This window comes from Ornithorhynchus anatinus, chromosome 3, assembly GCF_004115215.2.
Source record: "Ornithorhynchus anatinus isolate Pmale09 chromosome 3, mOrnAna1.pri.v4, whole genome shotgun sequence".
NCBI lineage: Eukaryota > Metazoa > Chordata > Mammalia > Monotremata > Ornithorhynchidae > Ornithorhynchus > Ornithorhynchus anatinus.
The window spans coordinates 19,162,020-19,176,227 of NC_041730.1; the positions used below are offsets into that span (position 1 = coordinate 19,162,020).

Here is a 14,208-nt window from a genome sequence, read left to right on the forward strand (position 1 = left end):
ATAAATACTATTGAATGAATGAATTTGACAGATGAGGTAACTGAGGCCCAGAGAAGTGAAGTGACTCGCCCACAGTCCCACAGCTGCCAAGTGGCAGAGCTGAGATTCGAACCCACGACCTCTGACTCCCAAGCCCCGGCTCTTTAATAATGTTGGTATCTGTTAAGCGCTTACTATGTGCAGAGCACTGTTCTAAGCGCTGGGGGAGACACAGCGTCATCGGGTTGTCCCGCGTGAGGCTCACAGTTAATCCCCATTTTACAGATGAGGTCACTGAGGCCCAGAGAAGTGAAGTGACTTGTCACCCAGCTGACAAGTGGCAGAGCTGGGATTCGAACTCATGACCTCTGACTCCCAAGCCCGGGCTCTTTCCACTGAGCCACGCTGCTTGTCTCCCTCAGGGCCCAGGGCAGCCTTGGGCCTCCATTTCCGGCCCCGCTCCCGCCCTCCCAACGGCCATTCTCCCGCTCAAAGCGGTTGCTCGCTTCTGATTGGCCCCTGCGGGGAGGCCGGGCCAATGGGAACGCCGTTGCCGGGCAGACTCGGGGGCGGGGGCCAAAGCGCCAGGGCGGGACGGTCCTCGGTGGTCCCGGCCTCCCGGGGCCGTTCCATCGGGGGGTCCCGCCGGTGCACGTAAGTTCCCGCCCCCCCAAACTGTAGGGACCGGTGGGTTGGGGGTCCCCCCTCCCAACCGACGCCTGCCGGAGGCCTTTGGGCGCGGTCGCCCACCCTGGGCCGCTCTAAACCCGACCCTCCACGGCTCCCTCCTTTTCCCCTTCAAGAGCCCGGGCTGGGCAGGCAGAGGTCGTGGGTTCCAATCCCGTCTCCTCTGGAAGCAGCGTGGCTCAGCGGAAAGAGGCCGGGCTTGGGAGTCGGAGGTCATGGGTTCAAATCCCCGCCCTGCCACTTGGCAGCTGGGTGACTCTGGGCAAGTCACTTCACTGGGCCTCAGTGACCTCATCTGTAAAATGGGGGTTAACTGTGAGCCTCATGTGGGACAGTCTGATTACCTTGTATCTCCCCCAGCGCTTAGAACGGTGCTCTGCACATAGTAAGCGCTTAACAAATACCAACATTATTATTATTACTTGTCTGCTGGGTGGCCTTGGGCCAGTCATTTCACTGGGCCTCGGTGACCTCATCTGGAAAAACGGGAGGTAAAAAATAGGAGCCCCACGTGGGACAAGCTGATGACCCTGTATAATCATGTTGGTATTTGTTCCGCGCTGACTATGTGCAGAGCACTGTTCTAAGCGCTGGGGGAGATACAGGGTCATCGGGTTGTCCCCCGTGAGGCTCACAGTCTTCATCCCCATTTTCCAGATGAGGGAACTGAGGCACGGAGAAGTGAAGTGACTTGCCCACAGTCACCCAGCTGCCAAGTGGCAGAGCCGGGATTCGAACCCACTACCTCTGACTCCCCAGCCCGGGCTCCTTCCACTGAGCCACGCTGCTTCTCTAAGCTGTATCTACCCCAGCGCTTAGAACAGTGCTGAACCCGGGCCTGGGAGTCAGAGGTCACGGGTTCGACTGCCGACTCTGCCACTTGGCAGCCAGGTGACTGTGGGCAGGTCACTTCACTTCTCTGGGCCTCAGTTCCCTCGTCTGCAAAATGGGGATGAAGACTGTGAGCCTCACGGGGGACAACCTGTATCTCCCCAGCGCTTAGAACAGTGCTCTGCACATAGTAAGTGCTTAACAAATACCCACAGCATGGCTCATTGGAAAGAGCCCGGGCTTCGGAGTCAGAGGTCATGGGTTCGACTCCCGGCTCTGCCACTTGTCAGCTGTGTGACTGTGGGCAAGTCACCAGCAGCGTGGCTCAGTGGAAAGAGCCCGGGCTTGGAAGTCAGAGGTCATGGGTTCGACTCCCGGCTCTGCCACTTGTCAGCTGTGTGACCGTGGGCAAGTCACTTCACTGTGCCTCAGTTACCTCATCTGTAAAAGGGGGATTAACTGTGAGCCTCACGGGGGACAACCTGATGACCCTGTATCAACCCCAGCGCTTAGAACAGTGCTGAGCCCGGGCTTGGGAGTCAGAAGTCACGGGTTCGTATTCCGGCTCTGCCTCGTCTGCTGTGTGACTTTGGGCAAGTCACTTAACTTCTCGGTGCCTCAGTTACCTCATCTGTAAAATGGGGATGAAGACTGTGAGCCTCACGGGGGACAACCTGGTTACCCTGTATCTCCCCCAGAGCTTAGAACAGTGCTCTGCACATAGTAAGCGCTTAACAAATACCAACATTATTATTATTATTATCATTATTATTATTATTATTATTCTCCTCCCTTTCTCCTCCCCTTCTTCCAAGCCACGCCCGCAGGCCAGAGGCCAGGCCAGGTGGCGTCGTGGGCCGGGCTGGGGGAGGGAGGAGTCGAGAGGAGGGGGCGGGCTAGAAAGTCGGAGAGGAGGGAGGGCTAGAGTGGCAGGGGAGGCCCGGCCGTGCGGTCACCATCGAGTCCCGGCTCCGAGGGAGCCCCGGCCCTCCCGGAGGAGCGCCCCCTAGGGGCGGGATGGACAGTCCGCCTGAACCCCACCCGGTCTCCCTACGGGCCTGACCCCACTGGCCCCCTTTTCCCGGGAAAACCCGGATTCCCTCTGGCCTTAAACCCTTTGCACTAATAATAATAATAAATAATTATGATGTTGGCATTTGTTAAGCGCTTACTATGTGCCAAGCACTGTTCGACGCGCTGGGGTAGACACACGGGAATCAGGATGTACCACGTGGGGCTCACAGTCTTCATCCCCATTTTACAGATGAGGGAACTGAAGCACAGAGAAGTAATAATGTTGGTATTTGTTAAGCGCTTCCTATGTGCAGAGCACTGTTCTAAGCGCTGGGGGAGATACAGGGTGATCGGGTTGTCCCACGTGAGGCTCACAGTCTTCATCCCCATTTTACAGATGAGGGAACTGAGGCACAGAGAAGTAATAATGTTGGTATTTGTTAAGCGCTTACTATGTGCAGAGCACTGTTCTAAGCGCTGGGGGAGATACAGGGTCATCAGTTTGTCCCACGTGAGGCTCACAGTTAATCCCCATTTTACAGATGAGGTAATTGAGGCACAGAGAAGTGAAGTGACTTGCCCACAGTCACACACCTGACAAGTGGCAGAGCCAGGAGTCGAACCCATGACCTCTGACTTCCAAGCCCGGGCTCTTTCCACTGAGCCACGCTGCTGGTGACTTGCCCACAGTCACACAGCTGACAAATGGCAGGGCCGGGATTCGAACCCATGACCTCTGACTCCAAAACCCGTGCTCGTTCCACTGAGCCACGCTGCTTATTCATTCATTTATTCAATAGTATTCATTGAGCGCTTACTATGTGCAGAGCACTGTCCTAAGCACTTGGAATGCTTAAACCTTTTTAATAATGTTGGTATTTGTGAAGCGCTTACTCTGTGCAGAGCACTGTACTAAGCGCTTGGAATGCTTAAACCTTTTTAATAATGTTGGTATTTGTGAAGCGCTTACTCTGTGCAGAGCACTGTTCTAAGCACTGGGGAAGATACGGGGTCATCAGATTGTCCCACATGAGGCTCACAGTTAATCCCCATTTTACAGATGAGGGAACTGAGGCCCAGAGAAGTGAAGTGACTTGTCCACAGTCACACAGCTGACAAGGGGCAGAGCTGGGATTCGAACCCATGACCTCTGGCTCCCAAGCCCGGGCTCTTGCCACTGAGCCATGCTGCTTCTGGATCTTCTCTTCTTTTCAGCTGTGTGCCTGGGGGCAGGTCACTTCACTTCTCAGTGACCTCATCTGTCAAATGGGGATTAACTGTGAGCCTCACGTGGGGCAACCTGATGACCCTGTATAATAATAATGTTGGTATTTGCTAAGCGCTTCCTATGTGCAGAGCACTGTTCTAAGCGCGGAGGGAGATACAGGGTGATAATAATAATAACGTTGGTATTTGTTAAGCGCTTCCTACGTGCAGAGCACTGTTCTAAGCACGGAGGGAGATACAGGGTGATAGTAATAATAACGTTGGTATTTGTTAAGCGCTTCCTACGTGCAGAGCACTGTTCTAAGCGTGGAGGGAGATACAGGGTGATAGTAATAATAACGTTGGTATTTGTTAAGCGCTTACTACGTGCCGAGCACTGTTCTGAGCGCTGGGGTAGATTCAGGGTGATAGTAATAATAACGTTGGTATTTGTTAAGCGCTTACTATGTGCCGAGCACTGTTCTGAGCGCTGGGGTAGATACAGGGTGATAGTAATAATAATGTTGGTATTTGTTAAGCGCTTACTATGTGCCGAGCACTGTTCTGAGCGTTGGGGTAGATACAGGGTCATCAGGTGGTCCCTCGCGAGGCTCACAGTAATCATCCCCATTTTACAGATGAGGCACAGAGAAGTGAAGTGACTGGCCCACAGTCACACAGCGAACCCGTGACCTCTGACTCCCAAGCCCGAGCTCTTCCCACTGAGCCACGCTGCTTCTCTGTACCCCAGCGCTGAGAACAGTGCTCTGTACATAGTAAGCGCTTAACAAATACCAACATCATCAGTATCATTATTATTTTCAGGGCGGCCCCAGATTTGGTACTGGGGAGCCTCGATCGGAGAGAGCCGAGCCCTCGACTCCCCCGTCTCTCTCGGTAGCCTGGAGTAGGGAGCCGGGCCCTCGGCTCCATCGGCAACGCCACGGCCCGGGGGAGCGGATCCTGCCGTGGAGTGAGTGTGGAAAAAAGCTTTGTAGGCGGATCTTTAAGCGTCAGAAGGGCAAACCGAAAGGCATCAGATCCGACTCCCGGGAGGACGCGTCCTAAAACCTGTCTGGGCATCGGGCAGCCCACGAGGGTGACGATGTTGAGCAATGAAACCCATTACTCTTTACCCTTTAAGCTGCACGTGCGTTTCTTCGCAGATCCCTGGAGTCGGACTTGGTGTCCTAGAGAGGCGGCGTGGCTCAGCGGAAAGAGTCCGGGCTCGGGAGTCAGAGGTCGTGGGTTCGAATCCCGGCTCTGCCACCGGTCAGCCGTGTGACTGTGGGCAAGTCGCTTCACTTCTCTGGGCCTCAGTGACCTCATCTGCCAAATGGGGCTGAAGACTGTGAGCCCCACGTGGGACAACCTGATTCCCCTGTGTCTACCCCAGCGCTTAGAACAGTGGTCGGCACCTAGTAAGCGCTTAACAAATACCAACAATCTGATGACCCTGTATCTACGCCAGTGCTTAGAACAGTGCTCTGCACATAGTAAGCGCTTAACAAATACCAACTAGAGGCAAAAGGAAAAAAAAAAATGAAAAGAACTCCCCTTTCAGTCCACGAAGCATTCCTGTCCAGGCCAGTACAAACTTGTTCCCGCTGTTGCCTACTCTGACTGAGCCCTCTGCCGGTTTGTGCTTGAACCATTGGCCCAAGGAGGAAAAAAATAATATCAAATTGACAGAAGGGGTGCAGGACTCACCTGCCTAGCGTAATAATAATAATGTTGGTATTTGTTAAACGCTTACTATGTGCAGAGCACTGTTCTAAGCGCTGGGGTAATTAATTAATTAATGTTGGTATTTGTTAAGCGCTTACTATGTGCAGAGCGCTGTTCTAAGCGCTGGGGTAGACACAGGGGAATCAGGTCGTCCCACGTGGGGCTCACAGTCTTCATCCCCATTTTACAGATGAGGTCACTGAGGCACAGAGAAGTGAAGTGACTTGCCCACAGTCACCCAGCTGACAAGTGGCAGAGCCGGGATTCGAACCCATGACCTCTGACTCCAAAGCCCGTGCTCTTTCCACTGAGCCACGCCGCTTCTCTGTAGTAGATGGCCTGTATAATAATTTGGTATTTGTTAAGTGCTTACTATGTGCCGAGCACTGTTCTAAGCGCTGGGTAGATACAAGGTAATCAGGTTGCCCCACCTGTGAGCCCCACATGGGACAACCTGTTTCCCTTGGGTCTACCCCAGCGCTTAGAACAGTGCTCGGCACATAGTAAGCGCTTAACAAATACCAACATCATCATCATCACCTGGGCCTCACAGTTCTAATCCCCCTTTTCCAGATGAGGTAACTGAGGCACAGAGAAGTGAAGTGACTTACCCAAGGTCCCACAGCTGATAAGTGGCAGAGCCGGGATTAGAACCCATGACTTCTGAGTCCCAAGCCCAGGCTCTTTCCACTGAGCCACGCTGCTTCTCGACAGCACGCTGCTGCTGTATTCAGCGTTTTCTATGTGCGGAGCACTGTGCTAAGCAATGGGAGAGAAAACACGGGTGGAAATGAGACACGGCCCCTGCTCCTCAGAGCACTCACCAGCTAAGGGCCTAGTTAATAATAATAATAATAATAATAATGTTGGCATTTGTTAAGCGCTTACTATGTGCAGAGCACTGTTCTAAGCACTGGGGTAGATACAGGGTCATCAGGTCGTCCCATGTGAGGCTCACAGTTAATCCCCATTTTACAGATGAGGGAACCGAGGCCCAGAGAAGTGAAGTGACTTGCCCACAGTCACCCAGCTGCCAAGTGGCAGAGCCGGGATTCGAATCCATGACCTCTGACTCCCAAGCCAGGCTCTTTCCACTGAGCCACGCTGCCTAGTTGACAGAACGTGGCCTGGCGGTCCGGAGGACCTGCGTTTTAATCCCGACTCCCCCACCTGTCTGTTCTGTGACCTCGGGCAAGTCGCTTCGCTTTTCTGTGCCTCGGTTACCTCATCTGTAAAATGGGGATTAAGTCCGTGAGCCCCACGTGGGACAGGGACTGTGTCCAACCCGTTTTGCTTGCTTCCACCCCAGCGCTCAGTACAGTGCCTGGCGCATAGTAAGCGCTGAGCAAGGATCGCAGTTATTATTACGTGTCAAATGCGATCGTGATATCCAAACGTATCTTTGTTTTTGGATTACATTTGGGCCAGTGAGGGTGCAATAGGTCAGGAGTGAAAGCCTTTCATATCTCCTTGTTTGATGCAAGAATGATGGACGAGACGTCAGAACCCTCTCGAAGGACTAATCACAGTGATGTTGGTTCGTGCTGCGTTATTCCTATTGGGAAGCAGCGCGCCCGACAGAGAAGGCGTGGGCCTGAGGGTCAGGGGACCTGGATTCTAATCCTGGCTCTGCTACTTGTCTGCAGTGTGACCTTGTGCACGTCCCCTCGGTTCTCGGTGCCTCAGTTGCCTCACCTGTAAAATGGGAGTAAAATACCTTGCTGTCCCTCCCCCCGAGGCTCTGAGCTCCATGTGAGACTGTGTCCAACCTGATGATCGTGTATCTAATAATGTCGGCATTTGTTAAGCGCTTACTACGTGCAGAGCACTGTGCTAAGCGCTGGGGTAGATACAGGGTCATCAGGTCGCCCCACGTGAGGCTCACAGTTAATCCCCATTTTACAGATGAGGGAACCGAGGCACAGAGAAGTGAAGTGACTTGCCCACGGTCACCCAGCTGCCAAGTGGCAGAGTGGGGATTCGAACCCATGACCTCCGACTCCCAAGCCCGGGCTCTTTCCACTGAGCCACGCTGCTTCTCTATGTGTATCTACCCCACATGGTAAACACTTAACCAATACTCTCTTTTTTAAAAATGCAACCGGACAGCACAAGGAATAGTCCCTCCTATAGCTCTGCCCTTGGCACGGTGTTATTCATTCGATCTTTTGAACCCTTACTGTGTGCAGAGCACTGTACTAAGCACTTGGGAAAGTACAATACCACAGTAAACGGTGACATTCCCTGCCCACGACGAGCTCACGGTCTAGAGCGGGAGAAACAGACATCGAGACAAATATATAAAGTCACAGATAGGTACATCATAAGTGCCGCGGGGTCGGTCGGGGGGCAGAGAGCAAAGGGAGCAAGTCAGGGCGACGCAGAAGGGGGTGGGAGATGAGGAAGAGTGGAGCTTAGTCTGGGAAGGCCTCTTGGAGGAGGTGGGCCTTCAATAAGGCTTTGAAGAAGGGGGAGTAATTGGCGGATTCGAGGAGGGAGGGCGTTCCAGGCCAGAGGCGGGACGTGTGTTAGGGGTCGGCGGCGAGACGGGCGAGATCGAGGCACGGTGAGCAGGTTAGCACTCGAGGAGCCAAGTGTGCGGGGAAGGCACGCGGGGACCCGCACCGACTCCTTTGTCGACCAATTAGTACTATTTATTGAGCACCTACATTGCCCAAGTCACTCCCTTGGGCGCCAGTTTCCCCATTTGCCCTCCCTTCTGGGTTACCTGTACATTTAGACCTATATAACCCTTAAGCACTTAGAGTTTCACCCCACCAGTAGAGCACTTAGGTACATATCCGTCTGTAATTTACTTTAATGTCCCTCTCCCCATCTAGAGAAGCAGCGTGACCCAGTGAAAAGAGAGCACGGGGCTGGGAGTCGGAGGATCCGAGTTCTAATCCTGGATCCACCACTTACTTAGCGCAGTGGTGGATCAGGTCACTCGGGCAAGTCACTTCTCTGTGCCTCAGTTACCTCTTTTGTAACAGGGACCTGATTGACTTGTATCTACCTCACTGCTTAAAACAGTGCTTGTCACATAGTGTCTAACATGCAAAGCAGCGTGGCTCAGTGGAAAGAGCCCGGGCTTGGGAGTCGGGGGTCATGGGTTCTAATCCCAGCTCTGCCGCTTGCCAGCTGTGTGACTTTGGGCAAGCCGCTTAACTTCTCTCTGCCTCAGTTACCTCATCTGTAAAATGGGGATTAAAACTGTGAGTCCCACGTGGGACAGCCTCATCACCTTGTATGCCCCCAGTGCTCAGAACAGTGCTTGGCACATAGTAAGCGCTTAACAAATACCACCATTATTATTAAGCTCCTTATGGGTAGGGGTCATGTCTGCCTACTCTTATTGTATTGTACAGTATGCTCTGCATACTGTAAATGTTCAAAAAATACCACTGATTGAATAAATTCATTCATTCAGTTGCATTTATTGAGCGCTTACCAGGTGCCAAGCACTGTACCAAGCGCTTGCAGAGTACAAAATAATAACAAACAGATACATTTCTGCCCACAACGAGCTGAATACCGGGAGAGGAAACAGTAGAGTTAACGGACGCGATCCCGGCCCTCAAGACGCTTCGACTCTATCGGGTATCCTTTGCCAATTCATTAAAAGAAAGAAATCGTAACCGTCTCTGAAGTGCGCTGTCTCACTTGCAGGAATTTGGTGTGTGGAAACCAAGGCGGATCAGAGGAGCCACGGATATGTGCTCCCCGGCAGGCCCCCAAATCCTGTACCGGAATTCCCGGCTGCTCCGTCTGGCCTTCCTGCAGCTCCATCGCCAGCAGCGGAGCGGCAGGTGGTGCGATGTCCTCCTGCAAGCGGAAGGTAGAGAGCCCCGCCCGGGCCCCGCCGGCCACCGAGAGATGGGCCAGGCTTGGGGAGGGGGGAGGTGGCCACCGGGATCCCCAGCCCTTCTGGGCCCGCGGCAAGGGGACAGACATCTCTGCGGCCCACAGGCGCTGACGGGCCCCTCCGCATACGGGACAAGGGAAGTCAGGACGGGCTGGGGGACGAGGGCCCCGCCTCGGACCAGGTCGAGCCCTCAGGGCCCCGGCCCACCTCCGTGGCTCTGGAAAGCGAAGCCGGTGGACGGGGGAGGTAGGCAGGCAGCCGGACCTTACCCGGAGGAGGGTCGGGTGGCGTCCGGGGAAGAACGGGGCAGCCTCTTTAACGGTTGTCCTCGGGGGGGTTCAGAGATTCCTTCCGAGATCGCCTCGGTTTCAACCCTTTAGGATTCACCTTTCGGGGATGGATTGTGCAGGGTCTCTTGTGCAGAGGCCTCGGGTTTCAGGGGGTTGCATTGAGTGAACCTGGAAATTCCCAGAAAATGGCCTTTATTTGTTTTCCAGTGCACCGGCTAGGGGTCGGGCTTAAGATAGAGGGTGGAGGCCTTTTTACTTTGTTTTGGAGTTCTCTTTTTTGGTTTTTAGAAACCGGGACCTTATTTCCCTTTCTTTCACTCCTCCCACCTGGAGCCCTCAATCCGCTCCACGGTAAAGGCAGCGCCTCTGACTGTGATGCCCCGAGCCCGAGGAGGAGATTCCCGAGTTCCTTCCCCATTTGCTGGGCGAGTCGTCTTCAAACCTCCCTGCGAATGATCTCGGCCACCTCCCGGGGCTGCCGAGGTGGCTCGGGAATTCCTGCCGGTCAAGAAGCCGGTGCTCTGCGGGAGCGGAGATGCCCGGCTCGGGTTACTTTGGATTTGTCCAGTCCTTGAGGGGTCTAGAAGTGAGCGCCTACTTTCCTCCTCCCGGCTTCCCTCGCCCCACTGACTGAGCAGTTATTTTTCCATACGAACAGAAGGTTGGATGCTCTTCTGGGAACCTTCAAAACTTTTCCATCCGTATTTTCCCATAAAGTAAAAGGTCATTCCTTGTGAACCGGAGACCCGACTGCCGGCGTATATGGAGAGCGAAGCCTATGCAGCCGGAGGGGGTTGGGGACAGGGAATGTGTCCACCAACTCTGTGAGATTGTACTCTCCCGCGCGCTCAGTACAGCCGCACACGGTAAGCCCTCAAGCCCTGCTTGAGGGGGCAGCTGCCCCAGTGGACCCAGGCCCCCGGTTAACAGAGGGGGCGAGGAGCAGGGAACCGGGCCTCGGCCCCGAGAGGGGCAAGTACGCGGGCGGGCGGCCCTCCCGGGAGATTGACGCGCTGGAGTTTCTCCACAGGTGAGGCGGTCCCGGCCCACTCCTGCATCCTCTCGGCCTGCAGCCCCTACTTCACGGAGCGCCTGGAGCAGGAGCAGCCGGCCCAGGGCCGCCAGGTGATCCTGGAGCTCGGGGGGCTGAAGATCGGGACGCTCCGCAAGCTGGTCAACTTCCTGTACACTTCGGAGATGGAGGCCTCCCGGGAGGAGGTCCAGGACATCCTGGCAGCCGCCCGCCAGCTCCGGGTCCTGGAACTCGAGTCGCTGCAGCTGGAGGGGAGCAAGCTGGTCAAGGCCTCCCAGGGCCGGCGCCTCAACCGGGAGTGCCTGCAGGTCCCCCCGGTGCCTGCACGCCTCCCGGACCCCAGCCTCCTTCCCCGCTCTCCGCTCCCCGTGGACCCGGCCCCCCGGCCCCCCGGAGCGGGGCGGTTAGAGCCGCTCGGCCGCAGAGGGGAGGGGCCCCAGAAGAAGGGCGGCCCGCAGGGCCCCGAGGACCTGCCAGGGCCGTCGAGGAGACGTCCCTTACCCGTGGGGGGAGAGGAGACCGGCGCCAAGGACCAGGCGGGAAGCTTCTCTCTAGGCGACCGGAGTCAAGCTTCCTGGGCTGCCCCGGTGCTCTCCCCCACCACGTTCTCCCCCCCCGGCCCCCCGATCTTCTCTCCGCCCAGCCACCCGGCGCTCTCCCCGCTCAGCCCGTACTCCCCGGGGAACGACCCGCTGCTACCCAGGAAGATCAAGCTGAGCCGCTCGAAGCCCTCGGCCGGGGCCGGGCCGTCCCGGTCCCCTGGGAGCGCCTCGGGGAGCAGCCCCGCCCGGCCATCGGCTAACCGGCGCGTCTGGCGGAAGAGGGGCGTGAAGACGGAGGAGGCCGAGGAGAGGCGGGAGCCGGGAGGAGCCGGCCCTCAGTGGGACAGCCGGAATCCCCCCGACAGCGGGGAGGCCAAAAAGCGGAGCCCCGAGGCCCGGGCGGCCGGTGCCGACCCGGCCGAGGAAGGGCAGGTCGGGCGGGTGAAGCTGCGCAAGATCGTCAACGGGAGCTGCTGGGAGGTGGTGCAGGAGCCGCCTCCGGGAGACCGCGGGCCGGGCGGGCGCCGAGAGGCGGCCCCCGGGCCGGAGCCGGCGGACCCCTCCGGCCGGAGGGGCTGGCGCGGCCTCCGGGACCCCCCGACGGCGGAGCCGGGGCCTCCCGACCTCCTGCTGGAGTCCCCGGAGGGTCCCTCTCCGGCCCGGGACGGGGCCCGGCCCGACTCGGCGGCCCCGCCGTTCCTGGGAGGGGGGTTCGGGGAGCCCTTGGAGTTGGACGCGGCCCCGCCGGACCCGCCTTTCGAGGCAGAGGAGTACCGCATCACCAGCGCCGCCGCCACCATCGAGCTGGAGGAGATCCTGGACTTCATGCTCTGCGGCAGCGAGCTGGGCGCGATGGGAGACGGGCTGGAGCTCCCCAGGGAAGGGAGCGCCGAAGCGGCCCCGGCCTACCCTGGGCCGCAGGGCCCGGAGACCTGGGGGCAGGGGGAGGAATGGTTTCTGCCAGACCTGGAGCTGTGGCACAAGGAGTTGGTGGGCCTGGAGGGGCCCTGCGCCGCGGAAGGGGAATCCGTGATGCTCCCGCCCTTGAGTCCTCTGGCCCTGACGCCCAGCGCGGATTTAGGGGAGATGCTGCCCGCGGCTGCCGGGTGGACCCCAGGGCCCGGCGTGGAGGCGGCGGGGGAGAGGGGAATAGTCGAGGCGGGGACTCCGGCCCACTCCCCGCCCGAGCCCGACGCGGGACCGGCCCCTGCGCCCGGCTCCCGCCGGGCGGCCGCCAGAGGCCAGGGGCCCCCCGCGGCCCCCGGGCCGCCCCGGGCCGCCCAAGGGGCGGCTTCGGCCCCGCCGGCGGGGGAGCCCGTCCCGGGGGCAGGCGGCACCACGGAGGGGCGGCCCCTTCCCTCCGTGGAGGAAGACGAGGATATCGACGTGGTGGACTGGGTAGCCCAGGTCGGGCTGGTGCCCATCAGCGGCCCTTGCGTGTGGCCCGACCCTTCGTCGGAGTCCGAGACGGAGGTAGACGTGCTCACCTAGTCGGTGGGCGAGGCGGGTCGGGGTGCGGGGGAGGCCCCGGGTTGGAGCCGGGGCCGGTAGGAAACCGCGGAGGCAGGGGAAACGGCCCCGGCTCACCCGGCGCACCGGGAGGCCGCCGCAAGAGAGGTGGTCCCGCGGCTCCTTCCGGCCGCCCCTTCCCGCGCGCTCCGACCTGACGGGAGAAGGACGAGGGCTCAGACACCAATTAGAGACTCCCCCCCCCCCCCCGGCCCCGTGGCTGGTGTTCCCCGGACCCGGGTCGGGGGGACCGGGGAGGGTCTACACGCCCGTTCCCCACTCCCCCCATCCGAACACAGAGGAAGAGGAAGGGACGGAGCAGGGCGGGACAACGGCTTCGCGCTGCTCTCACACGGTGCCCTTTCCGCGCTGCCACTGACTCGGGGAAGAGGCGGGAAGGGCAGTCCCGTCCACGGAGGGGCGGGTGTGCAGGACGGCAACCGTCAGGAGCATCGTGTCCCCTCCCTGACGCCCCGCTGCAGCAGCTCAAGGGGACGGGGCGGGGTTGCGGGCCGCCGCGGGACAATCGGGAGGAACGGACGCCCTCCGGCCCCACCACCCCTTGCTTTTCATCCAGTCCTTCAGACCCGAGCCCTCCCCTCCTGGCGCAGGCAACCGAATCCCGCCCTCCGCCCCCCGCCCCGGACCCAGGCGGCCCCGGAGGAGGCGGCCTCTAACCGGGATCCCAGGAAATGAGGTTTTCTTTACTTCCAGGAAGAGAGTTTTTAATAGAGAAGGTTGCTTTGTTTGAAATAAAGAAAATTTTAATTTCTCCCCCGTGCCACGTTAAGTGTTTCACCGTCATCAGACTGGGCTGGGGCAGGAGATGGCAGACGGACCCGTAGGGGCAGCCCTTCCCGGAGAGAAACCTTGCCAGCCCACACTAGGAAGGAGGGATGAGGGGCACGAGGAGGCAGGGAATGTGCCTGTTTATTGTTCTCTTGCACACTGCCACGTGTGCGAGTACACTGCTCTGCACACAGTATAATAATAATAATAATTATGGTATTTGTCAAGAGCTCACTGTGCGCCAGGCACTGTACTAAGCGCTGGGGTGGATACAAGCAAATTACGTTGGACGCAGTTCCCGTCCCACATGAGGCTCACAAAGAGCACGGGCTGGGGAGTCAGAGGTCATGGATTCAAATCCGGATCCGTCGCTCGACAGCTGTGTGACTTTGGGCAAGTCACTTCACTTCTCTGTGCCTCAGTTACATCTGTAAAATGGGCATTAAGACTGGGAGCCCCACGTTGGACAACCTGATCACCTCTCCAGCACTTAGAACAGTGCTTTGCACATACTAAGCACTTATCAAATGCCATTATTATTATTAATCCCCATTTTACAGATGAGGTAACTGATCTCAGTGAAGTGATCTGCCCAAGACCACACAGCAGACAACTGGCGGGTCCGGGATTAGAACCCATGGCCTTCTGACCCCCAGGCCCGGGCTCTATCCACTACACCATGCTGCTAAATACCATCGAATGAGACCCTCACAGACCTGCAGACGAAGCGCCACA

General features: G+C 57.9%; 1 protein-coding gene across 1 annotated transcript; it reads left to right on the forward strand.

The window, feature by feature from the left end:
- Positions 1-580: 580 nt before the first annotated feature.
- Positions 581-13,323, forward strand: BTBD18 (BTB domain containing 18). Its single transcript, XM_029059012.2, has 3 exons — positions 581-633; positions 9,115-9,283; positions 10,631-13,323. Exons 2-3 carry the CDS (start codon positions 9,160-9,162, stop codon positions 12,664-12,666), a joined length of 2,160 nt encoding a protein of 719 aa, XP_028914845.1. The 5' UTR covers positions 581-633; positions 9,115-9,159; the 3' UTR covers positions 12,667-13,323.
- The last annotated feature ends 885 nt before the right edge of the window (positions 13,324-14,208 follow it).